Raw genomic sequence first — 27,285 nt, 5'->3', positions numbered from 1 at the left:
TGTCAGACTCGCGACAGAAAATGGAAACGGTTGCGGGTGTCGACCAAGGGTTGATGTGGGCAAACAAAGAGGAGAAGGATGAGACGGAGGAACGTATGGCGACCGCTTCATCATCGTGTCGAGAAATCAAAACACGAAAGACATGGTGATGGAAAAACAGGGAGCTCCCTGGCTCGCGTGCATAGCGCGCGGTATGAATTAAACATACGCTGTTCGCGATCCGGGCGACGGAGGTTGAGGCAAGGAGCGACGCCAAGAAGCGTCGCGTTGGCAGAGAGATGAAGGGAGGAATGATAAGACAACTCAGTGAAATTGGAGTCGTACGAAGGAAAAGACGGAGGCGAAAGGCGGAGGGGAGTGCAGGGTGTACGTGTTGAGGCGTTGCTAAATTGTCGGGCTCCTATACTAAGATACTACGCACTAAAAAGTATTTCAATGAAACGAAATATAAATATGCATGTACGCGGCTTGCGTAAACTTATACCGTAAACTTATATCGCTGCCTCCCCGATTGAAACCATCAATGTTCTTGGTTCGATTTCCATTATCTACGCTTCGGGTAAAGTTCGCAACTCGTGTGGAGCGTCCTATCGACCCCGATATTAGTTATTCGTAGCGCCCATCCCTAACCATGGGCCTGTCCAACGATTGGAAGGACAATAGCTGGGAGTTTGCGAGGACCGGCCCGAAACTTGGCTCCGACATCCAACAGTGGAACTCGAAACTCACCCCCATGAGTGAGTACGTCCGCGATGACCTCGGTCCTCACTCGCCACCATCCAGCCACCACTCTCGCGTGATCGTTCGCCTTCGGCTATCTCCGCTGATGATCGGTCGCGCGCAACCCTCTCCAACGAGGCGGACAGGATGACCGGGGAAAACGACCAGCGTGGAGAGGGTGCGGCCGAATGCGGGGAACGACGAGGCCAACGGTTACGAGAGCGATATATGGCCCGCGGTTTTAAGAGCGATGAGAAGCGATACAAAAGTCCCGCAGAGAGACAGAAGGGAAAGGAGGAAAGATGTGCGCGCATACGCATATTTTTGGATCTTTCCTTATCCCTTTCTGGTCCGCTCGCTGGTATATGCGTAATAGCGTACGTTTGTACACAGAGCACATAGAGCCGTGATTCCCCCAACACGCCTCGGGCGAGAGGGAGCGCACGAGAGTAGGAAACAACCATAGTCAGACACATGTACATCCTTTCGCATGTGCATACATAGATACTCCGTATAAACTCCCACATATGTACGTAGGTACAGCATCGGCGGAGGGCCCCAGTGCGCCACCAACGAGTTCCCCGACCATTCCCCTCTTCCCGAGCTAGGTCCTTCTCGCTCGACCCTTCAGCCGTCTTCTCGCATTCCTCTCTTTCGCGCGCATGTTTTCCGCATGCTGGCCCCCTCTGACCCACCCGTCGTTGCCGCTCTACTCTCTCGCGCAAACGCTGTGGTCGTATTCTCCTTACCATCTGACGGTCTATCCTTGTCTAACTCGTACATTTCTATCTCTTCCTCTCGTATCTCCTACCCTCACAGAATATGCTCGACATAGCAGCAACGGCGGCGGCGGCGGCGGCAACAGTAGAGGTGGTGGCGATGGTGGTGGTGGTGACGACGACGACGACGACGACGACGACGGCGACGACGGCGGCGGCGGCGGCGGCGGCGGCAGCGACAGCGACAGCGACAGCGGCGGTGTTGCTGCTGGTGGTGTGTGCACGCGCGGTGCTGCCTTAACGGCGTATCGGTGCGGACAGTGGCTTTAGACTTGAAACTGTGGAAGAAGGGCCGCGAGCTCGGCCGTGCTCCGATGGCCTGATACGCACTTGGGAGACGCATTCATGAAGCTCCACTGCCCTGACTCGTCGAGTGAGTAGCAAAGTTTGTGACATTTCCTCTTGCTGGGTGCCGCGGTGATGATCGAAGCAGCGGGGTGACGCGACGATAGGATAAGGGAGGGAAATATACTCGCGGACGCGCCGCGCCGTATCGTACCCCGTCGGTCACTCTCCCTTTCTCCCGTAACGCGCGATCGTTCGCGAGAGTGGCCTCTTCGTAGAAATGCCGTAGTGAATTGTCTGCTCGACGACGGTGACAACGACAATGATGACGATGACGACGACGACGACAACGACGACGACGACGATGACAAAGATGAAAACGAGGACGAGGACAAGAACGAGAACGATGACAATAGCATGCGAGTCCACGTCCCCGAAAACGGACGACCGTCAGTAGTGGCGCGACATCACCAGCAACGTCATGTTACGATCGTCCCTCCTTCGTGGCGGCTGTTAAATCGGCGTGGGTCGATCAAGAGCCGGGGAGAGTAGGGGGAGGAGGAGGCGATTTTTAACCGGAGGAGGGAACAGCGGGAGAGAGAGAGAGAAAAAGGGAGAGAGAGAGAGAGCGTGTTTCCTCCTCCAGGCCGATTAACAGTTGGCCCGAGGGACGCGAGGCGATCGAGTTGGTTTCTTCGGTGCGGCCGCGAGCCTCGGCCTCGGCCGAGGCGCAATAAATATCGACCACAGCAGTGGAGGCTTAGCGATGCGAAAAGTGGACCATTCGATCGGGCCACGTCATATTTCCTAGCGCTCGGCATCGTCGTCGAAAAGGCGCGAGATGCATTACGACATGTGCCCGTTCCCCGGGGGAGAGGGGGGATGCTCGTGCGCTTTCAATTATCAGCGCGCGAAGTCCCCCCGGGTTACATATGCGCTCCAGACCGTCGTGGTAGGTTCTTCGCGATTTAGACGAGACGTTGGTTTTCGGAACGTGTCAAAAAATGGTGGTGGGCGGGGGCTGAAAAAACATTGGTAGAAGGGTGCGACTATAGCAACGGCTTCAAAATATGTTTCTTCAGCCCCCGCCCACCATTTTTCGACAGAATCCAAAAACCAACGTTTTCTTCGTACCGCCCCGACGCGACGTCTCGTCTAAATCGCGAAGAATCTACCATGGCGGTCTGAGCGCGCTATCTAACCCGAAGGGCTTCGCGCGCTAATAATCGGAATGTCAGTACATAGAAATATTATAATATCAATTCTCTATAGTTCCTGTGTAAATCATACTAAACTATAGGCAACGATTCATCTACGGTAGTGCTACAAGTGTTGGTAACGTGGATCTCCCGTTATTTCGACGTATATGTCGATGGACGTTTCAGAATTGCCGAATGATAAAACGATGATGCATTTATGGCAGTGCCAACGCAGTGATAGTGTAAGGTGATAGTGCTCATGCGACGCATTGCACTTTTCGGATGTCCTATCATACTGTTAACGCAGTATTGAAATATTAAGGTATACGTCGTTCGGTACCTTTCACGATAATTATTTCCAGCTAAACATATGCCGAGCGCAAAGAATACTGACGATAATTACAATGAGTAATTACATACCATAAACGTAATTTTTAATGACAACATTTTTTTCAAAATTATGTTAAAATGTTCCTATTAAGTACGTGGAAAATTTCGGCAATATGAAAATTGTGTTTGCGTGATTTACCGCATATCGTCAACTTTTGATTATCCAATATGCCTTATTTGCATGCTGAATGTATTGCTCTTTCGTATCGCTTCACATTCCTGGAAATCTAATAGTCTGAGTCAAGGCAAATTCGGCCGATTCACATTGTGACGCAATGCACGGCAATTAAACCGGCAAATATCCCACAGACAGCGATCGATTTTTATTCGCTGTGCAAGCGTGCCTTAATTTGTTAGTATCAACACGATAACGTCGACGGAGCGATGATAATTGGAATTCGCGTTATCATGCAATATCGATGCGCCCATTTTGGAATCCACCTGTCTACTGCGTGACTTTTCAAGGGCTGATGATTCATCCCCGATTAAGCGGGCCGTTATTAAGGGATAGTTATCAACCAAGTTTTGTTTCTGATTGCGTTTCGGCGTTTAAAGATGCTTATTCATCTTGTCTATCTCAGAATTAAATCCGTGGTAGTTGAAGAAGATCGCGGAAAAAGCTGTAAATGTAACATTGCGACTGTTTTACAATTCGTATTCACGGTATGAACAAGTTTCATACAATCTGTGAAATTATAGTCAGCGATGAGAAAGCCGTAATTCGAAAAGGATTAAGTCTTCACAAGGTCTTGTCAAAGTTATATTTCCTTGTTTCCTAAATGTCACAAGTAACTTTCAAGGATGTTTCGCTTTTCGTCCAAAGAGACACCCACACAGACCACATCATGACTTTTTTCGCAAAATCGCAGAAATAACAGTTTAATTAAATGCGCTTTTAATCCTTTTCCGCGATTATTATTACGGCTCGTATTACGGGCGAAAATATACAGCGCGATCGAAACGAAATATAACGGTACAATTTTTAAATCGGCATAGCAATCGTGAAGCTGTAACTTACGATCTTACGATCGGCTCAAGCAGCTCGATTGCTTCTCTCTTTGGCGTGAAGTGAAAATTCGTGGTGTAAAAATTTAATTAAAATTTGAATCTATCGCAGCTATTGTTCCGCGAGGTGCGATCGAGATTGGGCGCGCTTTCGGGCTGAGTCCCGATTTTGATGTTTTATTTACTGACACGGCTCGCACGGCATCGCATGGCAGCGACCCAGAAGAAGTAGACTAAAATTGTGTCGTCTCCGCGGAACCGTTCATTCAATCAATTTAGGGGCTATTTCGGGGGAAACACTCGCCCCCGCCCCGGGTTCGTCACTTGGACTTGACCGATTATATCGCGGGTGCCGGAAACAATGGGCGCGAAACGTGTTTATTTTTATTCGTTTTGTTCGTTATGCGGCTTTGTCACTTGCGGAATATGTGTATTTCCTAATTGTTTACACGATAAATTAAATGATTTTGACGAGGTTTCGACGTTCAATCGGCAAACAATTGGACAATCCGAAGACGAGACTTTTCTCGAATTCGTCCTACCGAGCATAGCAATCCGTGCATCTGAGAATCCAAGGATCCAAGAATTCAAGTATCCCAGAATCCGAGGAATTCAGAAGAGCCAGCAATTTTACTCCTCTTCGCACAATTGAAAAGGGTTAATGCCGCGCCACGCTTTCCCCGTGTTTGATGAATGTCCCGCGTCTGAATAGGAAACAAGGAAATTCGTTATCGGCCGCACAAAGCTTCTCGGGGGAAACAAGTCCCGTCGAGAGAGAGAGAGAGAAAATTCCGCGAGAGTTAATCCCATAGAAAGGCGAGCTTAGTGTCGCTTTCCTCGGAATTTTATGACGGCCTTCTTCTTGCAAGACGGTGATTTCTCCCACTGATATTACTTATTCGAGCTTTTCTTGGAATTGACCCGGAGCACGATTTTTTCGGATTTCCCCTCACGCACTTTCCACGACATGTCGCGATAGCCCGTATAAAACTTGAGAGTGATAGTTATCGTCTCGCAAACGACGCGATTGTGGAAATAACGAAACAACGGATAGTGATGAAAAATACATTACGATTAAATATATATGCAGGGGTATTCCATGCCAAATCGACCAGAGTTTGACCCTCGACCTCTCGGATTTGGTCGGCGATTTTTTATGTTGTTGTTCCACCTCTAAGGTGCACTCTGAATTTTTTTTAGATTTTTTTTTAAACAATTGATTTAGTTTTAATTTTTTAAACCGACATATCGATGGCCACAATTTAAGGTATTCCTTTCACGGAGGAGCGTATTTTGTAGGCGCTTAAGCAGGGCCTCAGCAAACTCTTGTATATTGCATTAAACTTATATAATATCAAGTTATAATTGATTATTATGTTTAATTATAAGAAAAAAGTGAAAATATTATGTGTATTTAGAAATTTCTTATTTTTCGGTAAATTTTACTGTCAGAACAATATGGCAACGCTGCGCTTTTCAGGGCGCCGATTGTAAAATGTGAAGTTGATAACAAAAGTGTCAATGTAAGTGTCAATTTCATTAATCAAAGAATATTGTGACATTTTCTTTTTATTAAAGAGAGATTTTATAATAATAATGAGTGATAAGAAACATAAAGTGAGGAGTAATGTGGGCAAAAATAAGGGACAATTTGTGAAAATAAAAGTTGATAATAAACCGTACGTGATGAACTGAAGTGTGACATGAGCGCACAGCTTGCAGCGTTGCCAAACAATTCCTTGAAAGTCGCCATTAAAAATATTCATCTATAAACCACATTTCAAGTCAACTTTTAACATAAATATTTTGTTTAAATATTCGGTGACTCTGTATTTTTATCGGCACTATCGAAAGTATAGAGTTTAGCGAATATGTAGCGCAGTTAATATTTAATATCTTAACATATTTGATAAACAAATTATTACATTGAAATGTGGAAAATAGACTTTTTCGATAACGTCACATATAAAATATCGAATTTTCAAAGTCATAATTCTTCTTTATATGTTCGGTAATATGGTTTAATTTTTTTCTGGCGTAAAGATATGCATTTTAACTTTCTCGTACCAAAAAATCAGTTAATTCTTAAGACTTTGGTGTCATGAAAGGAATACCTTAAAAATCTGAAAAATCTCAAAAATCCCGTGTTAGATATCAAAATTTTTTAACCTAGATCCAAAGTAGGCCGGCGTTCGCTTCTAATTTTTTCGAGCTTTTTTTCCCCCAAAAAATATTGAAAAAAATTATAAGCAGACGTCAGTCCACTGTAGGATGTTGCTTAAACATTTTTATATACAATACAAGATTTTTGAGAATTTTTTCAGATTTTTCCGACGCATTTTTTTTATTTTGAAAAATCGCTTCAAAAAAATTTGAAAAAATTCATAAATCTTGTGTTGTATATAAAAATGTTTAAGCAACAGCCTACAGTGGACTGACGTCTGCTTATAATTTTTTTCAATATTTATTTCGAAAAAAACTCGAAAAAAGCTCGAAAACTTAGAAGCAAACGCCGGCCCACTTTGGGCCTAGGCTTAAAAATTTTGATATGTGACACAGGATTTTTGATAATTTTTTCAGATTTTTAAATTAAGGCCATCAATATGTCGGTTTAAAAAATTATAACTAAATCAATTGTTAAAAAAAAAATCTAAAAAAAATTCAGAGTGCATCTTAGAGGTGGAACAATAACACAAAAAATCGTCGACTAAATCCGAGAGGTCGAGGGTCAAACCCTGGTCGATTTGGCATGGAATGCCCTATATATAAAATGAAAAGGAAATTTTCCCTCTTTTCCTTTACTATTGGAATCCGCTGCATTTTGTTCCCATATTTATCTAAAGCCGGCTCTGCACGATATACGTATATGACAACATTGACCAATGTGATATCGTGTATATTTCATATGATGAATTTACATACATCATGAGAATGGCCAACACTGGTATTGGCCAACGGTGATTTTTTTCGGAAAAAGAAAGGAAATGGTCAACGATACCATTTGCGTAATTGGACACATTTGGAAAAGCGAATTACAGTTTATAGTATGTTATATTTTAATAATAAATTTAATTATTTATAGTGATTTTGTGACGAGAAATCAATATTTGACATTCTACTGAACCGAATTTTAAAAAGCATATAGTAAATGTTAAATAATTAAAAAAAAACACGCACGCCCGCGCATACATATTCTCTTATCAAACAAAATAGTTACTTCAAAACAGCTAATTAAGTTTCCTATAAAATAAAACAATTAATTTATAAACTAATGATATCGCGACAATGTCTGTATAGGATATACAATCTATCCCATGCGTTGCCTGGCAGAGTTATTTCTCTGATAGGGGAACACTAATAAATTGGCTTATTGGATTCCATATTTGGTATCAGTTATCGATGACACAAAATAACGAAGTTACGCCATCAATTTGAACGGAAAGGCAATGCAAAATCCCTTAAATAAACTGGAGATTACGTAATATAAATTCAGATCAAATAAACCCCAATGCGCGAATCAAAATAATGACGGGACTTTCAGATTCGGACGCGAACAGCCGCTCCGACCTAATGACGCGTTACACCGACTATTTACGGACAAAATGAGAAAACGAGACCGTTGTAATCCCAGCCGGTAGGCGAAGGTTAACGATACGCGACGTGGGACACCGCCACGCGTGGTTAATTGATTTCCTCCAGTCGTTGAAAACTCGCCTGTAATTGAGCAGGACATTAATAACTCCGCGCACTGAATAATTCGTAGAAACGTACGTCCCCAAAGTCTGAGGACGTGCCGGAGGACTTATCGATTTCAGATTAGCACGTAAATTGGCAGGCAAAGAGAGAGAGAGAGAGAGAGGGTGCAGGCTTGGCGAGGATGCTGGGGGAGGGACGTGCTTCCGCCCACGCATCTGCTTGTCCTCAGGTCATTTGGGGATTCATTTTGATATTCTGGCTATTCCCTTCCTTTCTATATCGAGCGCTTTCCAATTGGAATTCAGCCGCCTCGTTTTGTTCTATCTTTTCCCTATTCACGCTTCCTTGAAGTGTAAAAGCGTTTTCAAATTTCTCTCATTTTCCGAAAACTCGAGTATCGTCGACACTTCCTTTAAGACCGATTCCTCAGTTTTAAAGCTCGGGTGTGAGGGAAGCGAGACAAAAGTTTTGTGACAGATGCCGCAGAACGACCGACTTAAAACTTATTTCGTCGAAAACAGAAAAATTCGATAGCCAACGTGTCAAAAGAAGTACGAAAGAGCAGATTCTGAAACGCGAGTTTAAGTAATTTCAACAGTTGGATCTGAAATATCAGCATGATGTTACATGACTCCATGATAGTGTGTATCTTACATTTCCTTTTCTCCACACGCCTTCTCTTTAGCTAGACGAGAACATTATCCCTATTATCGCCAGTCGAATAGGTCCGGGTTCATTAACCCGAGATACATCGATATATCGACAGCGGCTTTATATCTGACTGCCCGACTACCGACTACACCTGATCGCACATGCACAAAGCCATCTCCATTTTTAGGGCAGCACTCGTTTTTTTCATCGATACATCTCGTATCGGCCTTGATGGCGATTTGCGTTGACCTTGAATTTTGTTTGAGAGATCAGTAGGATGGTAACGCGATATCATAAGTAATATGATACCATCAGTAACGCGATATAGCGTCATAGCGTCATTTTTAACGATAAAACTTTGCGTTCGTATCGTTTCCGCGAGTCATTCGCTGCGAAAACTTTCGGGCAACTTGTATTGTCGTACTTTTAGCGCTAAATTTAATGGCTTGGTTTTTTTTGTCCTGCAAGTTTTCATGGAAAAGCTTTTCGTCTTCTTTTTCTTATCCTGACGCGAATCTCTCGAAGATTTTCCGGACTGGAAGGTTTTTCGTAAAAAAAGTCGACCGTAAAGCCCAGATTATATCTTGTCTTATGAATTTCCCGATATTCGGTCGAGGCGGGACGCTTTCCGGATTCATGGGAAGCACCGCGGGGGATTTTTATTCGACTACGAGAAAGCGGCGGATAATAAAGTAAATCTTCATCTGCAACCCGAAACATTGCGCACGAAGATTACTGGAGGGAAAGCGTTTATAGCGTCAAACCGGCGCGCATTTGCCATTTGCCGTTTATTATTGTCGCAGTCTGTTGTACTTGCGCGCTGTGGAAATCGCGCGGAAGTTGAGAGGCGGAAGTAGAATGGATTTCGGTAGAATGCCCGGCTTTCTTTTATTCGAACTAAATGATCTGTTTGAAAATGCTTTTATCCAACTAACGATTTTGTATGGTACATGCGATACCAGGTCTGGTGTTTCGTGTAGATTGCTGCACACACGAAAAATAAATCGATGCTTGCAATAGTTAAAACATTATTCGATAAAATCTTTACAGTTTCTTATTATATCAATATTCAGGCATGTCGATTAAATCTCTGTGCCGTCCCGTTACGAGAATAAAAAAAAATTCGGAATTATAATGAGCTTTCGAATCTCGAATTTATTAAATATAATTAAAAACTTCGAGTTGCAAAATTGAACATTTTCACTCAGTTTGCCTTAAAAAAAAAAAATTAATTTTCTGTCCACAGTGATAACTCCAAAATTTTAATCTTACTTCCAGAGCTTATATAGATGTAACTCATATGTAGTTCTGAGTCGTTCATTTTCTTGAATGTTAGAGGGTAAACTGCACAGAGGTGTTGAATATCTATCAATGCCAACGACATTCGGTGAATATATTGTCATCAATAACGATTTTAAAAATAGCTTAGGTAAATGTGCCTTTTAATATACGAACGAAAGTTTCTGTGAGTTAAGTATCCGATATTCCTGTCGACTTTTCTTAATCCGATATGCTTTGATAAATAATGAGAGTTCTCGTTGGCGAAGTGTATCAAAAAGACAAAGCGTTAAAAATTGAACACACTATAGAGATATACGATCAAGGTAGCTATTTAAGAACGTCAAGTAGATATATATTCCTAAAATTCCTAAAGTGCGCGGATACCGCAGGCATCGAAGAAATTGAGAAAGCCGATAAGATTAAAAAATTCGAAAGTCCTGAAAGCCCATTACATTTTCGCGCAGGACCTAATTTCTCAATAACTTGCAGCAAAATTTATAACTGTTATTTAAACGGAAATGTATGCGATTCTATTCGCAAAATTTCTTTGTGGTCTATATACGTGGTATATATACGTATAATAAACGAGAAACATGAATAATTAAATGGAAAGATATAGAGATGTAAGCGAGTTTCAAATTATACATGAGCAGCTTTCTTTTTAATTGTAAGCGATTAGGATGTTAAAATTTCGCTTAAAAATTGCAGCTTTCAAAACAGGAATTGCGATCAACAATTTTTCATTTTTACATCGTCGTTACAGCTATGTTACGCGGTATATATTAGAATAAAAAGTTTTTTTTTTTTTCAGAAATTTAGTTTGTAATTAAATTCTCTTATGTCTATGTACTCTGTCGTGTCTGTTACATTTAAACGAGATAAATAAATGAAGGAGGTATAAAAAGGACAATTTACGGGATGTTTCAGTGGGCGTGCGGGGGTGACTGGAGTGATGGGATGGGGCCAGAGCCCCATGGAGTTCGGGTAGACCCGTCTCCGGCCCAGCTCCCCAGCCCCCTCCGCCATCGATATCGACACCGCTCCTGCCAGCGTCGCAGAGGGCCGCCTCGATCGCGATGGAGGCCTCTAGCAATCAACAACAAAAAGAAAAGGAGCCACGCGTTCACAGGCCTTACGCCTTCGACAAGGTATATTCTTTTCTCGCGCGCAAATAAATCGTTTCCTAGTCGCGGCGCTACAAACATGATAATTAAAGGGTCTCTTGGGACCCTATTGGAGTCCTAACTGATCGTAATAATAATCGATCGTCACGTTTGATCTCTGGCGCAGATGGAGGGGCTGGTGCGGGAGATGCAAGACCCTGAGAGAGGGGTACCCGTGCGCAGCCAAAAACAATTTCTCACCTCGATTCCCTCAGCGTTCATGGGTGAGTGCCATCGGTACTTGCGTTGTGGAGTAAACGTAAGCGGCCATCACGGCCAGGACACTACAGTAGGCTGCCTGCGTGTTGCAGGTTACGACCTCATCGAGTGGCTGATGGACCGGCTTGCCATCGAAGAATCAGGTACGGGCTCGTATGTCTACTACTGATCGTTGCCGGCTGGCTCTCCCGGCTCTCCGCTGCTGTGTCGCTCTTTCCCTCGCTCACTCACTCGCTCGGCTCGGCCGCGGCGTCTCCTCGACACGCTCAACCGCAACGCTCTGCCTGAGGATATGCTAATGAGACACTATCGATAGTTTCGCTTCATAGCATCCGATCCTTTAAAGAATATCGATTATACACTAACCACATATTCTACACTACACCGGATATTCTCTTTCGTTTAAGTCAAATATGAATTATCCGTACTGCTGGTTAATAAAAAGACGAGAGATTAATGAGAGAACTCGAAAATTTGCAGCTGTTTCGTGAGAAACGGTGAATTTTCCGCGGATTTTCTGTATTTCGTTCGCGGTTTTTTTCGCGTTCGCGCGGCCATGCAAATGAAGACCGTAAATTACAGTCCCGTTTCGTCGCGAAGCGAGCGTAATTTGCGTCGAATGAATTTAGAGAATAAATGTCTTCGTAACTCAGAGAAATAACGGAGGAATTCGCGGATAATGTTTATGGAAATACCGATGAATTGATATTTATCTATACGATAGGTTAATCGAATTAATCATTCGTTAATAATCACTTAGCGAGAGAGAAAGAGAGAGAGGGAGCGAGAATTGGTGCCCTCTTCGAAGAAAGCTCATCGAAGCAACGAACAATCAGTTTCCTAAAAAATAAAGCGATAATTTTATTGTGAGCAACTCTCGATGTATGTCCGCTAAAAAAACTGTGCGAACCGACAAACTCAACCAAAATATGATAGAGTAATGTGGCATTGTTTGAGTGATCTGCACGACCCTAAGCGAGACCCTTATAGAGACCCTTCTGTCCGATATAAGCGTTTCTTCAGATATGAAAATGGATTATTATGTTTGACAATAGAGGCGGTCCATATTGCTAATCAACTATGCCAGTACGGCTACTTCTTCCCGGTGAATGACTCCAAGACACTTACTGTTAAGGACGATAGCTCTCTGTATAGGTTTCAGGTGAGTCGCAGAGTAATTAATTCAAAAGTAATTAAAAGATAAAACTTGCGCGACTTATCCGCAATCATTTAATCCTTATCTGAAAAATTAATACGCGTAGACACCCTATTATTGGCCGTGGCAACATAGAACCCCCGACAACGTGGAGTACGCAATCTATCTGGCTAAACGAACTCTGAGGAACAAACAACGTCACGCTCTCGAGGATTATGAGATCGTATGTAAATTTACGTTGCTAATTACGTAGCGATAATACAAATCGAAAAACTCACATTTCGAGGACTTTCTTTCATAAAAGAAAATCGTTCCTATCTTTAGGAAGCTTTGAACAGCTTGCGCAAGAACTTACAGAACAAATGGGACATAATACAGCTACAAGCGGAAGAACAGGTGAATAACTATTCTTTACTATCGCACGCTTAATTTTCATCAATAGCATACCGGGAGTATTGTCCCGCGTAAATGCCCATTCCGCATATTCGAGCACGTGACTCCTTGAAATGCTGCTGATTGTGTGGGCTCAGGTACGCCTATCCAAGGAGCGCAAGAAAGGCGACAAGATAGTGAGCGACTCCCAGGAACGAGCATTTTGGAGAGTCTATCGGCCGCCACCCGGTTGTCTCAGTAGCCTGGAAGTCGTGCCCGTACCCACTCGTTTTCGTCCTGGACTTCCACGACCTCCGTCACGCAAACGCACTCTCACCGATCTACAACGTGAGGTGAGCGCCAATTATATGTATATCGATCGGCAATGTTTTCGATACCGTTCTGAATCTCCCCGTACATAACATGCCCGTGTACGACTGTAACAGGTGGCCCTTCTACGAAACAGTTTGACACGCACGAGAATAAAGGTTTCGACTGCGATCGAAAATTTTAAATCATACTTTGAAACGTACGTGGAATACGATCCGATGTTCGTACAGCCGCAACCTTCCAATCCATGGATCACCGACGATCATATGTTTTGGCAACTGAATAGTCCCTTGTAAGTAATTGAAATCTGATATCGCACCTATGGAACGCGGCAATTTCAATAATGTACTTTTTTACGCCGATCTAGAGTGGAAGTTCCTACAGAGAAACGTGTTAAACGATGGGCGCTATCGATGGAAGAACTTATGTCTGATCCTACAGGTAAAACTTTTCCATCGCATTAATAGAACATTACATATTCATTCCGCAAGCAAACTCACGAGCGCTATTCTGCCGCAACAGGTTTACAAGAATTCACGAATTATTTAAGAAAGGAGTACAGTCACGAAAATATAAGATTTTGGCTGGCGGTCAAAGATCTCAGGCATAGTTTTCAAGCACAAATACCTGACAAAGTCAACGAAATTTTTAGGTACGCATTGTATTTATATGCTATGCTATGTTATTTCGTTCTGTGAAAAAAAAAAACAATCTATTTGTAACCGTGACATTTGAAAATTCACGCAGAGAATTCCTGGCACCTGGAGCTCCCTGCGAAATCAACATAGATGGAAAAACAATGGAGAAGGTTCATCAGGAGATGAAAAATCCGAGCAGATTTACGTTCGATTCCGCCGCGGAGCACGTATATACGCTATTGCTAAAGAAGGACTGCTACCCTAGATTTATTCGTTCCGATCAATATCGTAATCTCTTAGCTGCGGGCGTGCAACCTCTGCAGAAGAAGAGGTAAGCTCTCGTCGAATCACGTGTCGTATTACGCAAGATACAACCGTATCGAGGAGTATCCCGTCTGTCGTCTGTTTTTTCCAGATTTTTTGGCTTCGGCGGCCAAGCCAAGAAGAAAGTTTCCTCCACTTCGACACCAACGTCTAGCACTTTGCAGCACGCTAATATAGGTGGCGGCAGCGGCGGTGGCAGACGTAGGGGAAGCGACCGGAGCCTGTCCGGAAGCGCCCACGAGCTCGCGATTTGCGGCGTCCGCGACGTCACTTCCGCACCGCGAGTTCCGCATTCCCATAGCCAGTCGAATCTCACCGACATCCCATACAGGTATTCGGGGTTTGGGGGTATGCCTGAGAGTAGGGTTTCCGAGAGAGAATTTTTCTCTCTGTCCTACACTCTGTCCGGCGAGATACGGGCTATTTTCTTGCGCTTTTAGCATGTTATCAGTTCGCGCGATATCGGGTGGACGTGGCCGATGATAGGCTTATTCGTGCGCGTCGTATTTTCAGGGGAGATCTACCACGACTCGTAAAGATACCTTCGAGGCCTAGTCCACGTAGTATTCAGTAAGTCACCCCCGATACATACCACGGTTTTCTCAATTAAGTGTAGGAGCGGACGGCGCGCGCGGAGAGCGCTTAATTAATAGAGCCTTCTACTCGCGTTTCCCCGTGCCGCGTGCCGCGGCTCTCGCATATCTCGAAATAACGATCGAGCTCGAACGAGTCCGGTCCGAGATACCCGAAGGGAGGGCAGGACGAGTTATTAACGCGCTCCGTTGCACAGCCGCGCCGCTCCGCTGTACCTTCGTATCAGACTTTGGCAGACCCTCTTATCTCGGTGTGTTTGAAAACTCTCGCACTATCAAAGAAATCCATTTTATGAAAAACTCACCAAAATGTGTGTAAAGCGTGTATCATTGGTAATAGTACTGTATGACAATATTGTGCCCGTTCTCCTTGATAAATCTCAGTGTTTTTGAATACTATCAAATACCCATCGTCCGCGGAGTGTCTCAAAGACACGTTATCACAGACAAATAGCTCATTACCTATTCTTTCGATCTTTCGATAAACGCGTGTCTCTCTTTCTCCTGTAAAGAAAACAACTGTTATTGACCTGTGTTATTTGTATTTTGAGACACTCTGTATAATTGTCTTGATGTCGATATTATGTCGTCCGATATTGTGTATCAAGTTTATTATACCTCTGTGCTCATATATCTCTGTAATATTTTATGTATAACACATTACCTATACGTGCGACACTTGTCGAGCACATTATTTGCACAGCAAGAAAAGTATATGTACAAACTCTTTCCACGTTACAAAAATTTTTTTGTGATTTACGTTTTCCGATGTGTCGTAAGAGTGTTTTTACAATGTTAAAATCCTGGCGTTTACTCAAATGCGCGACAAGAACTCCGATTGAAACGATTCCACGAAAGAACAAATCGCCCAGATCCCTACAGCATGCTCCGAAATTATTCATCTCTGCTCCGCTACGGAGTTTTCGAGCGGGATAATTCCGGAACACCCTTGCAATATTTATATGTATAAAGACCATATTCCCTAGTCGTTGAATGGAGCCGCATGCATGTACCGACTAATGTTGGTAAAAGACACATATATACATATATACATATATATATACATATATATACATATATATATATATATATATATATATATATATATATATATGTGTGTGTGTGTGTATATACGCAGAACACACGAAACACGCACACGAAGCGCGTGGTATCTCTGCCTTTAAGCAAATGGTGAAAACTAAATATAATAAAGTTCCTGTTGTCAGGGATGCTGGCGCGACGGAAGTGGTAGTTCGCCCTATGGACGACGTATGTCCATGGGAGGCCGTGCCGGGCCCGAGCACGGAACCCGGAGGAACGGGGGACACCGCGTCCTCTGGAAGGACAGCGTCAGCTGATCAGACTCGACACGTGTGGGACAGCGGCGGCTATTCGACAACCACGTACTCTGCCGAGGCCGCGCGTGCCTCCCGGAAGAATTCCGCACAGTTAGACTCGTGCAGCTCGTCGTCGGACGTCAGCCTTGCTATCGCGGACGTCTCCGAGCGATTGCGGAAGTCGTGTAGTTTGCAGCATAGCGGTAGCGTAGGTCGGTACGCGATAATCAACGCGGCAATGCGACGTAAGAGTACAGCCTCTAAATTATCCCTCTCCTGATTTTGAAACGCACAGGTACATCGACTTCAGGCCCCAGCACGATAACGCGAAATTATTCTACCTGCTCAGCAAGCGGCCGTATCAGGCTAGCCGAGATAGGTCGCGCGTCCGTGTCGTCCTGCAACTATCCGTCGCCCCAGCAGTCATTCGAGTATTCCCACGCGGTGGTGGAAAGGGTGGTCGAAAAGCTGGAAGAGAGATCGTCTCTGGAAAAGATAGTGCCCGAAGAGGAAACCGTCGCGGAAGCCATCGTCGAAAAAGAGAGTCAGTCGAGTCCTAAGTAAGTTCGTCGCGAGAACGCGAGACCCAAGGCTTATACGATCGAGAAACGAGATTCCGTTTTTGTCCCCCAGAACAACCGCAAAGGCGCCCTTGATCAGCATCAGCGCGATCGTGGGCGACCTGCCGAGCGACAATTCCACGATGGAGAACATCGACGAGGATGGGAGCGAGAGCTGCACGGCAAAGGACGCGGGGGAGATTGTCGCCGAGGAGAAATTGAAGGGCGAGGACTCGCGGGCCGACACCGGGGCGGATGTGTCGCCGGTGGCCGAAGAACCGGCGACGACTGAGGAGCTGCCCGAGGAGACGCAGGTCATGCCTGTCTGGGAACCGGACGCCCAACAGGAGGACCGACCAGCGGTGGCGCAGGCAGTGCCTCGGGAGAAGCGTGACAATAATGTTAACGAAGTATGCCCGTGGGAGGATGAGTAAGTACCTGACCCGACCTAAAAAAAAAAAAACCGCTTACGCTCGCTGTCGCGACGATCGCTTCCAAAAAGTTTCCTCTCACCGTACTCAAGTAATAACCTCAAGTAATAATGTTCTTATTCGTACGGAGCGCTCACTGTCTGTTTCAGGGAAAACTGTAGAGTGGATGCACCCTATGTAAAAACCTATGCGACTTTAGGTTACTTGTAATTTGTCGTTGATATTAAATCTTGCATTTTACATTTACAACATTCATAAATTCGATTTCCACTTTAATCCACTTTACTGAGCTCGCGTGTCCAGACCATTGCGCGACAGAAGCTTCGGTCGCTGCGTTAATTAAGCCAAGACACAAGCATCTTTTGAGGATAAAGTTTACTTACGCGGAAGCAGTTCGAGGATTTAATAAAAATGACAGTGCACCCACTGCACCCTTGCAGTCGCACGAGAGTACTGATAGCATTCAAATACTTACAGACAGATTTTCACGATGTTGCGTGCAATGGCAAGATTGCGAGCAGTTCGTTCGATAGAATCGATAACGCGAAAATATATATGTCGCGGGACGAAAAACGAGCATCGACGTCTAGTCTCTAACTTTGCATCGAGTCACTATATTTATATTGTACGTAAGGCCTAACGATCCGATTCGTTTGCTCGAGATCATCGAAATGGATCCGTTTAGATCTCGATTAACGATCAAGGATTTGGAGCTCTTTCGTCCTTTCCGATTTTACTAGAGTTATTTAATCTCTACTATTTGTACCATCCTTGGTATACGCGAGCCACGTTGAAAGAAATGAGCAAAGCGATTATTTGTGACTTGTGAAAGAAAGAGATCGCGAGCATTATTGTTTAAAACTAGAGCGCAGTTTCCAATGTTGTTCGTAGATTAACGTAGATCGACGTAGATTAACGTAGACTAGGAAACCTAGAAGATGTGTCGCGTGACAAGTAGCGATAGATATCGTGTCTCTCTCTGTGTTTGAGTAAACGTTCAAAACGGCGATGTATCGCCGAGCAAAGTAGGAAGTAAATTCAAGTGCGCGGATTGGGAACTCATTATACTCTGTTCGTGTATCACGTGCAAACGCGCGCTCGTAGGGTGCTAGCCATTTGAGCCGTTTGGCCGCTCTCCATGGTCGCGCTTTTCCCGGATACCTCACTTTTCCGCGAGTCACGCACCTCGCGAAACTTTACGTTCCGATATCCCGATGTATTACGTTACAGAACACGATTTCACCCTTGGAGACGTAATTGCTTCTCTAATTAACCAGACTGTGCGATTGACGATGTCGCATTGAGATACTCTCAAAATATCTCGTTTACTCCCGAAATACATTATGTATCCCAATGCGCGGCGCGTTACATTATTTAAGTGCACGTATTAAGCCTTCGTCTTACTTACAATTAGACTTATCGCCTAGAGTTAGCGTGTTTTACGCAGTGTCTTACGAGCGTTCGATATTAATTATTGAAAAAATTATCGTGACCTGATATATATTAAGTGTCTATTTCGTGTTATAGTTCGCCAGTTATAGTTGTCGTAATCGCGTCGCATTGATTAACATATCGGCGACGATTACGGCGATTTTATGACGTTTCACTCGTTGATCCTCGGTTAAGCGAGTCGCGAATTAAACAACAACAACAAAAAAAGAATAAAACATGTTTGCGCGAATCTAAGTAATATTGATGTCTAAATGCCCATTGCTATCGGATCTCTGATTCTGTTACTGCCCCAGGATCTCCGATCCGACGCTAAAAATTGAAGGAGAGGCTATTTAAAATTAAATGCATTGTGCTCTTATCTGTATCTTATCGGTGTCTTTTCGTGTATAGTTTTAAGATACCAAAACGATACATAATTATTACACTAATTACCGACGACGTGTTTGTCTCGCGTTCAATCGCGAACCTTATGACGATTCTGACGGCCAAATCCTCGTTTTTTTCTCAACGAGAGGAAAGGATAATCAAACTGACGGGAACAAAGAACGATTGCCTAATTACGCTGCACTTTACACGAAAAGATGGGAAACGAACGAACGTGAAAAAAAAACATGGTGGTTCTAACGCATACTAGTTTTTCTAACGAACTGAATATCGAATCTTTAGGTGACAATTTATCTTCAAAGTTCTTCGAATTTAAGAATGTATCTGCGTTTATTTTCTACGTGCAATAGCGAGTGTAAAACAGATGCGAGATACACTCCATTGACAATTATTTGAGTGCAACGAGCTGAGTACGACGGTCTGGACACGCGAGTGTAATCATATAAGGACTCTAAAAATATTCACGACGATCGTATTGTTAATTCAGCAGCTCAACTTAAGTATCGTAAAGTTCTTACGATAGGTTAGCCGATAATAAGACTAGAAATAACACATGTCCCGTGATTGAGATATAAGAAAATATTAATATATGATATACTTACTATACCGTACGATTTCGTTCGCGTCATATAGCGGTAACGAATTACTTTTCAATTCGCCCGCGTAATTTTATTGTACAAGCCGAGATAAAAGTGCGTCGTAGTCAAAAAACTTTGAGAAGACACGGAAGACGAGAGAATTCGGATGCTGGAGAAAAAGCGAATTCTAAGCAACGGAGGAACCATGGAGCAAATCAAAAAAGAAAAAAAAAACGTTACTCGCCTAAGAGGGACGCTATTCTGTGTAAATAATTTTCGATATCATCGCGTATATATTCGCTCTCTTTTGAATCTTGGAAAATATATATTATATTCATCCATCACGCAAGCCAAAGACCTCTTCTCTCTCTCATATCGCGTCGAACAACGCAGAGGTGCGCGCAAGCTATATATCCTTCGTGCTCTGTTGCCGAAAATAGTCCTGACATTTCATAAAATGAATTAAGTGAGTTAAGTGAAACAGATAAGATAATTTTACTGTTATTAAATTGCAACGAACGATTATCGTAAACATTTAGAATAACGCGAGAACAACTTCTAAGCCTTAAAGCTTTAAATTATGACAAAATAAATTGTACATTTTTCTAAATGTTAATCGCGATTGTAGTAATTATTTATTCAGTTTTATATCGAATCACGATCTCGTCTCCGTTAATCACAAAAGCAAGCTACGTTATTCGGCAGCAGAGCCAACGCGACGGAGCAACCTTGAGCGCATCCGTCATACCGTATTTTGTATAACTTGAAACTGCGACGTTTGGCTGTACATCGATTACATTTTTAGCATACCATTGTCAGAATTGCAAGTTCAGCTCGGAAAGTTTTGTCGTTAAATAATGTTTAATATTTAACGCAAAAACGCTCTGAAACACACACAAATAACATCTCTTTGCTATTCCGACGTTGCGATTAACTCCTCAGCGAAGGGAATGGCAATTATTTCGAGTGCCGGTCAATCCGGAAGAGGTGACACTTTGTATGATATGACGGAACGGAAATGTGATTAGCTCGCATAATTAGCGTATGTAGGCGAAACGGTAGATACGAATAAAGTCCAGAATATCTTTCTAAAATAGTATATATTGCTAAAATATTATTGCGCAATGAAAAAATTGACTTGCATAAATTATTCGTATTTTGCAAGTTGCACTTTTGAAAAGTCTGCGAGATCCGGTGCCACCGTATATATTGTAACATTATTTTATACAGCGTTTCTAAACGTTTTGTTTTATAGTATGTTTTCGCGATTTGAGCAGAAATTGTAAATATTGTTGAAATAGTATTTATGTACGTTTGCCGCATGCATTTATAAATTGCAATTATATATATTTATCTAGATATAAAATGAGTAAGTGCGACACTTTTGTAGTAAACGCAATAATGTTGTCGTGTTTATTACGGAAGGTGTGAGAAAATGATTTCAATTCTCGTAACCTCGAAAAAATATAATAATTATTATCGCCGTAAATAGAGATTTAAAGAAGAAAAAAAAACAATGTACTGTGGATTACAGCTGACGATGCGAATGGACAGGATTACCCCTTGGATCCGTGAAATGCGAGATATTTTTATTATTATTAGAAAATCTAGACAGATCTATCAAAAATTGACGGGACTTAGGCAACAAAATGTGCACCAATTAAAAGTTCAGCGCACTGTCGCTTCTACGCTGAATTAAGATCTAGTTCCAATTGCCGCGAATCCACGATTGGTCGAGCGATGTGATTCTTGCGATTGTCGAGTTGTGCGAAGTTACGCGCGCGTATACAATGAAGCGATCGTTCAAAGTGCGTATTATCACCCGCAGCCTAAGGACGCCATCAGTATAATAAAGATATAAAGACATAAAGGTATAAAGCGAGTGAAAATTGTTGCGTATTACATTTTATTGCGCGTGCTAGATCTGATCTGAGATCCAGACGTTTGACATCTATGGATGTCGAATTCCTAATCAATTTCGGGCTATTCCGAGGAAAATTCACTTTCAGGGTTTCAGATCTACGAGCGGGATCGATCCGTTCGAGTCGGCGCTTGATCTCAAAAGGTCTTCCTGGCGGAGACCTGAGAGAGACAGGCATCGATATCCCTCGGTCGACGAGGCGCGATCCAAGGATCCGGGAACTCGGTTCTAGGATCCCTGAATCTCCCAGTCTAACCTTTCGCGTCTCGAGACTTTTCGCGACGGAAGACGGTCGGATTTTCGTGGCGCGTAGGCGCGGCGCGGCGTGTCGTCGCGCGTAGAAACGTGAAAGATATTCATGATCATCATTTTCCCTGTCCTCTCTCCGAAATTGCATTCCGCCCGGCCCGGGAAACACGCGGCGTAATATTCACACGAAGCCTAAAAGACGAGAACGCTAGTGACAATAGTGACAAAACGTGTGTATAAGTTGCGTCGTTGAATTTTTGCGAGAACAGAAGAAGGGTGAGGAAGCAAATTGCCCTCAAGATTGCCTCCGACTTACCCGTCCATCCCTCGTTTCCTAATAGATCCAACTTGTCGCGTTGGAAGAGAATCGATGTCGTTCCGATTACTCCGATTATTCCGTCTCGATCGTTCCCGCGATCAGTCTCGAAAGGTATATAAATCCGATCGTAATTTGTGATTCATTTCTCGTCAAACCTTGGAGAACCTTTTACGCTTCCGCGTGCTAACGACGGTTATTCGATACATCAAACGGGAGACCCGTGACTGTAAAATGCGCTTTACAAGAATACAGAAACGTCGTTAAAATTGCACTGCCAGCTAAACGATAGTTGAAAGAAAAAGAAAACTATATTTTTCATTGTTTTGTAAGCAAAACATCGAACGCCGATTACCGATAACGTAACGAATCGTCGGGGTCAGAATGAACTGCTCAGACAACACGCATGTCCCAAATCGAGACGGCCTAGTTTACACCGTGCGTTTAGGCCGCGACCTATACCTTATATTCAACCCAAACACGATAGGTCGCGACGATGTAAACAGTTGCGACCTCGCTTGGGTCAGGTCTCTTTTTCGCGTGCCCTAACCTAAATTAGGCCACATGATGTAACGCGTGTAAACGCAGGTGACCTAAAGTGCAGAAAGTGTACAAATATATTTCTTCAACAAACACAGCAAATAGACACGATCGACACGATACAAAGTACAAAGTGTACAAACGATATTGGTTATGTATAAGTCCGTAAACCTTTCAATCTTCTTCAACAGATGGCATTCAGATGAGGACTAAATTTTTACCTATATTCGACCCAAAAGTATCATAGGTCTACATGGTGTAAACGTTTTGTTTAGAAGCCTATTTTAGGTCAGGGCATAGGTCAGGTCGCGATTAGGTCGCACGGTGTAAACTAGGCCAGTTCATTCTGGGTAACGATCGTTTGCGAATGTAATCATTGACGAGAGTAATCGGGTCACTCACCGGCCACAGTAGGTAGCTCCTCCGTCGTTTTCTCGTCCGTCGACTCCTCGTCCATTCCCTCGTCGAACACGTGTGGAGAGCGCGAGAACTGATATCGCAGCCGCGTCGATCATCCGCTAATTAATGTGATAACGCCTGGCTACCACTCCGAGAGCCACCAAACGCCATCGCGAATATCGGGAAACGATAGATTGATCACCGCTCGCGCCGGCTAATTATCGTTCCGTTCGCTCGATTTGCCACTCCAAGCCACCTTAACTGGTTTGCGACGCGCGAACGCGGACGATGCACTCTGGAGTCCAGAGTCTGGACGGATAAATAACGGGAAACGAGATTGCTCGCGTCGTCCACCCGATCGCTCACCAAACCTTCCGAGAGTTCCGAGATCCGTTAGGAAAGTCCCAACGACGCGACGGCAACTTCACGTCGGTCACGTTACCCGCTGCTTGCGACGACGATCGTCGATGGAGAATCGAGAATCGAGAGACCGCGTGGTTTAACCGCAGGCATGCACGTCGATCGACGATGTCGCGAGTCGCGAAGAACACGCGATCTCGTCTTCGGCCGAAAAGTACGCGGCGGTAATGAACGGAGATCACTCGGCGGTTCGGCTCGGCTCGGCTCGGCTCAACGAATGTCTCGACTCTCGACACTCTCAATGCGCGTCTCCCCACCTCGTCTCACCTCGCGCGGTGGTTACAGTGGTTACACGTTTACACTTCGCAGACAGAGCGAAGTTACGCGCGAGTCGATGTAAACACGCCGCGTTCGAGCCGGCCAGTCGGAGTCAAAACAAAAACTTCCACTAGAATAATGGCCTAGTTTACACCAGACCGTTTGATACGCGTACCAAGTACTATATCCGTATCAAATCCGTATCAAATCTCGGGTTATCCCGGTGTAAACCGAGATTTGATACGAATTTGATACAGATATAGTACTTGGTACGCGTATCAAACGGTCGGTATAAACTAGGCCAATATCAAAGTAAAGTCAGCTGACTGCTGTCGCGTGATTTAACGCAAATAATGCAAAGCCGAATTCTATCGTGTTATCGCGGGAACAATTTTTGCCGATGGTAAAGACGCATTCGAACCCGATGCATAACGTCATGTAAAAGGCTCCTGGGTACTCGTCGCGGCCATGTTGGAATGTGACGTCAGAAGCGAAAAATGACACGTTGAAAATTCTTGAGTAGTATTTCCAAATAAAAAAATATTTGCTTAAAATAACACTACAAATCACTTCAGCACACTTTGAAAATACTCCGAATTGAGGTTAAGTTTACCTCTTTCCCTTGAAGGTTAATAAACAGCCGTACAACAAATGTGATACGATACAGGCTTGTGCACAGGCGCATGACTAGATTTCGTATTACATTCATGACGGCCGAACTTCCTCGATGTCGATAATGTCAACATTTCTAATTTTGTTTTTCCTATATCTGTCTTTGTCTAACGAAATGACATCTGTCTTTGTTCGATTGCTGCGCCATCTCTGCTTACTAGACTGCGTGTATATTTTTGTAGAAAATATGCACGATTTCTTCGAAGCTCTAATTTTTTTTCCAGGCTTTCAATCTCAATTTCAAAGGTACGTTATTGTTTGTACACGTATTCTGAAGAGTGAGAACATTTCATTTCGTACATATAACTTATACAACTGTTTATATTAGAAAATAAGGTTATGAGGTGACAGCATTTTTACATTTTTTTTTCAATCATCACTAATTTTTTATAATCCCACTCTTTATTAGTACCTATATTTTACTCCTGTAAAAGGATTTTGCGCTCTATAAAGCCGTTTCAAAGAACGAGCTTTGACTGTAATTGTCGGTAATTGTCCCCTGTCCCCCTATTCTGTAATTAACTTGTAACGACAGTGTCGGTATCGTTACGTTGTCGTTGCGCATGTATACTATATGGGAAAAAAGCTGCGCAAGGACGACATAACAATACCGACACTGTCGTTAGAGTTACAGAATAGGGGTCCAGGATCCCCTTAATTGTCAAGGGAAAGAGGTAGACTTAACTTCAACTCGAAGTATTTTCGAAGTGTGCTGAAGTGATCTGTAGTGTTATTTTAAGCAAATATATATCTTTTTATTTGGAAATACTACGCAAGAATTATCAACGTGTTAATTTTCAACATTTCTCGCTTTCTGACGTCACATCTCATGAGATGTCGGGAAAGAGCTCAGGAGCCTTAAACGGGAAAGTAATTTTCACGTATTTTCAATTAAAACACTCTGCGACGGTATTATTATATATGTCTACGTTATAACTAAGATTTATGTAGTCTTTCGTTGATATGCTAACCCTGTTTGACTGTCATGACGGAAATATCTACAAAAATAAAACTGGCCAAGACTGCTCTATGACGGAAATATCCGCACATTCAAAAAAGAATACCGCAGCAATTAGAATGAGATACTATATTTTTGTTTTTGAGATCGCAAAATTTAAATCTGAAATCAAAATTGCGAAATTTAAAATGACGGGTCCAGTATGGCGGACCAAAAATACAAAAAATTTTTATACAAAAAATGTTTGACTTGCATAAAAATTTGTATTTCAAGATTTTTAAAACCGCTAATTTCAAATTTAAAATAAAAAATCAAGAATTTAAAATGGCAAATTCAATATAATGAGCAAAAAATTCAAAATATGGTTTAATTTGAAAAAGTTTTGAGTAGTTTTTGAAGCTGCTAATTCCATTTTAAAAATTGAAATTTGTTAATTTAAAATGACGGATTTAATATGACGGCCAAAAAATTTAAAATATCGCATCAGTTTGTATAAAAATTAATTTATAAGAATTTAATAAATTTTTCCGTTATTTTAAATTTTGACCTTATATAGATTTAGATTCAGCGACTCAAAAAACCCCCAAGAAGCACATCATTTTTATAATTTTATTATCTCTTTCGTCAAAAGCATTTTTGGCTTACAAGAATTTTTTGTCTAACAGCCAAGGGGTTAACGATTATATCGATATTTTCCTGTCTTTTTTTTTTCACCGCTTTCGTCTTCTGGCATGTCCGACACGTCAAGTTGGCAGGTCGCCTCTCGAATTTTTCGACGTGCACCTCGCACGGTAACACCATCGAAATCGCTTTGTAAAGCGACTGCTTTATTCCCGGTTTATCGTTGCATTATTCCCGTGTTCCAAAGGCGTGATTGAGGGCATGGAACGAGCGTCGGGTGATCTCGGACGGAATCGCTTCGATCAGTCGCGATTAGCGCGAACGCAGCGCAAAACAGTGAAGAATGGAGCCGTCGGCGTCCGCAGTGAGGAGGCAGCGGCGTCGTCGCATCGGTCGGTGAGTAAACGCATCCGTTACGTTTGAACGAATGATCCTTAATACCCCTGTTTACTTCAACTTGCGACGATTTGACGTTATTGCGTGGTAAAAAAAAAAGAGAAAAGAAAATTACGTGCGTAACGCATCACATGCATTCGGCACCGGATTACTTTCTGCTCCGAGGTTCTGCGAGAAGCGACATTATTTCCGATAACTTCCCGCGCGAGTTCTAAGGTTCGATCTTTGAACGATTCTTTCTTCTTTTCCTTTTACATTCTGACGCGAAAAGTTAACCCGACTCCTTTCGTAATCGCGTCGTCCTGAAGACGCGCTCATCGAGAGGATGTTGTCGACCCGCTCGTCCATCGATCGTCCATGAAATCGAAGTCTGATGCGGCTATCGCGATTAATCTGCGTGTGTCGCGATTAATCCTCTCATTCCCAATTTACATCTCTCTAATTTCGTCAAAGATACAGCTGATCTGAGGAGCTTTAGTTAGATTTAATTAACGCAATAACGTGACAATATATATATATTATTATAATTTCTAAGTGTTATCAAAATAAAGACAATAATTTATAAACGTGGTTTATTTTGCCTCATTATTAATGCATGAAATAATCCGTCAAAATGAAAAGTGCTCCGCTAATTGCATAATATTGCGTATCGATGATGCCTCACGGGAATGAGAGGATTAATGATAAAGCGGCGAGTCGTGTGGAAAATACGGAAGGAAGAGAGAGAAGGAGAGAGAGAGGGCACACGAATAATTAAATCGCAACCGACGGACGTTAACTAGTTGCATAGCAATTAGCAGTAAAGTGACAGATAGATGATACCTTTGTATTATCGTACACCTCGCGCTAGAATTTGGCGTAGCACGAGTTTTATCTTGACGCGCTAATGTTACGCACTTTGGCGACGATTAATTATTATTATTATACGCGTATGAAGACGCGCTGATATAAATATACATATACATATATATATATATATATATATATATATA

General features: G+C 43.0%; 2 protein-coding genes across 9 annotated transcripts in view; one reads left to right on the top strand and one right to left on the bottom strand.

Moving 5' to 3' along the window:
- LOC112465602 (MICAL-like protein 1) overlaps positions 1-23,634 on the bottom strand; it is a 77,699-nt gene extending 54,065 nt beyond the window's left edge. Inside the window, exon 1 of the mRNA XM_025033208.1 lies at positions 22,972-23,634. The gene's annotated coding sequence lies outside the window, so the exon portion shown is untranslated. The remainder of the gene's footprint in view (positions 1-22,971) is intronic.
- Positions 1,662-21,434, top strand: LOC112465603 (regulator of G-protein signaling 9). Of its 8 annotated transcripts, none has more exons than XM_025033217.1 (19): positions 2,304-2,736; positions 3,057-3,305; positions 10,934-11,154; positions 11,297-11,393; positions 11,481-11,531; positions 12,444-12,550; positions 12,651-12,767; positions 12,869-12,940; positions 13,069-13,269; positions 13,363-13,538; positions 13,614-13,687; positions 13,769-13,898; positions 13,994-14,215; positions 14,300-14,539; positions 14,722-14,778; positions 16,028-16,350; positions 16,434-16,698; positions 16,772-17,128; positions 17,279-21,434. In XM_025033217.1, exons 3-19 carry the CDS (start codon positions 11,083-11,085, stop codon positions 17,337-17,339), a joined length of 2,622 nt encoding a protein of 873 aa, XP_024888985.1. In that variant the 5' UTR covers positions 2,304-2,736; positions 3,057-3,305; positions 10,934-11,082; the 3' UTR covers positions 17,340-21,434. The 8 variants fall into 8 exon arrangements, with proteins under 8 accessions (XP_024888983.1, XP_024888984.1, XP_024888981.1 ...); XM_025033218.1 differs by having other exon boundaries at positions 2,306-2,736; positions 13,075-13,269; XM_025033220.1 differs by lacking the exon at positions 14,722-14,778 and having other exon boundaries at positions 2,308-2,736; positions 13,075-13,269.
- Positions 23,635-27,285: the final 3,651 nt, after the last annotated feature.

Source organism: Temnothorax curvispinosus, unplaced genomic scaffold, assembly GCF_003070985.1.
Source record: "Temnothorax curvispinosus isolate PA1 unplaced genomic scaffold, ASM307098v1 QBEX01015383.1, whole genome shotgun sequence".
In the NCBI taxonomy this organism is placed as follows: Eukaryota; Metazoa; Arthropoda; class Insecta; order Hymenoptera; family Formicidae; genus Temnothorax; species Temnothorax curvispinosus.
This window is presented reverse-complemented; position numbering and strand designations above follow the sequence as displayed.

Excerpts from the sequence above, each read along its gene's own strand:
- LOC112465603 (XM_025033215.1), top strand. The coding sequence starts at position 11,083 with ATGGAGGCCTCTAGCAATCAACAACAAAAAGAAAAGGAGCCACGCGTT. Across the intron at positions 12,941-13,074 it reads AGCTACAAGCGGAAGAACAG|GTACGCCTATCCAAGGAGCG; the intron begins GTGAATAACTAT and ends GTGTGGGCTCAG. Across the intron at positions 13,270-13,362 it reads TCACCGATCTACAACGTGAG|GTGGCCCTTCTACGAAACAG; the intron begins GTGAGCGCCAAT and ends CGACTGTAACAG.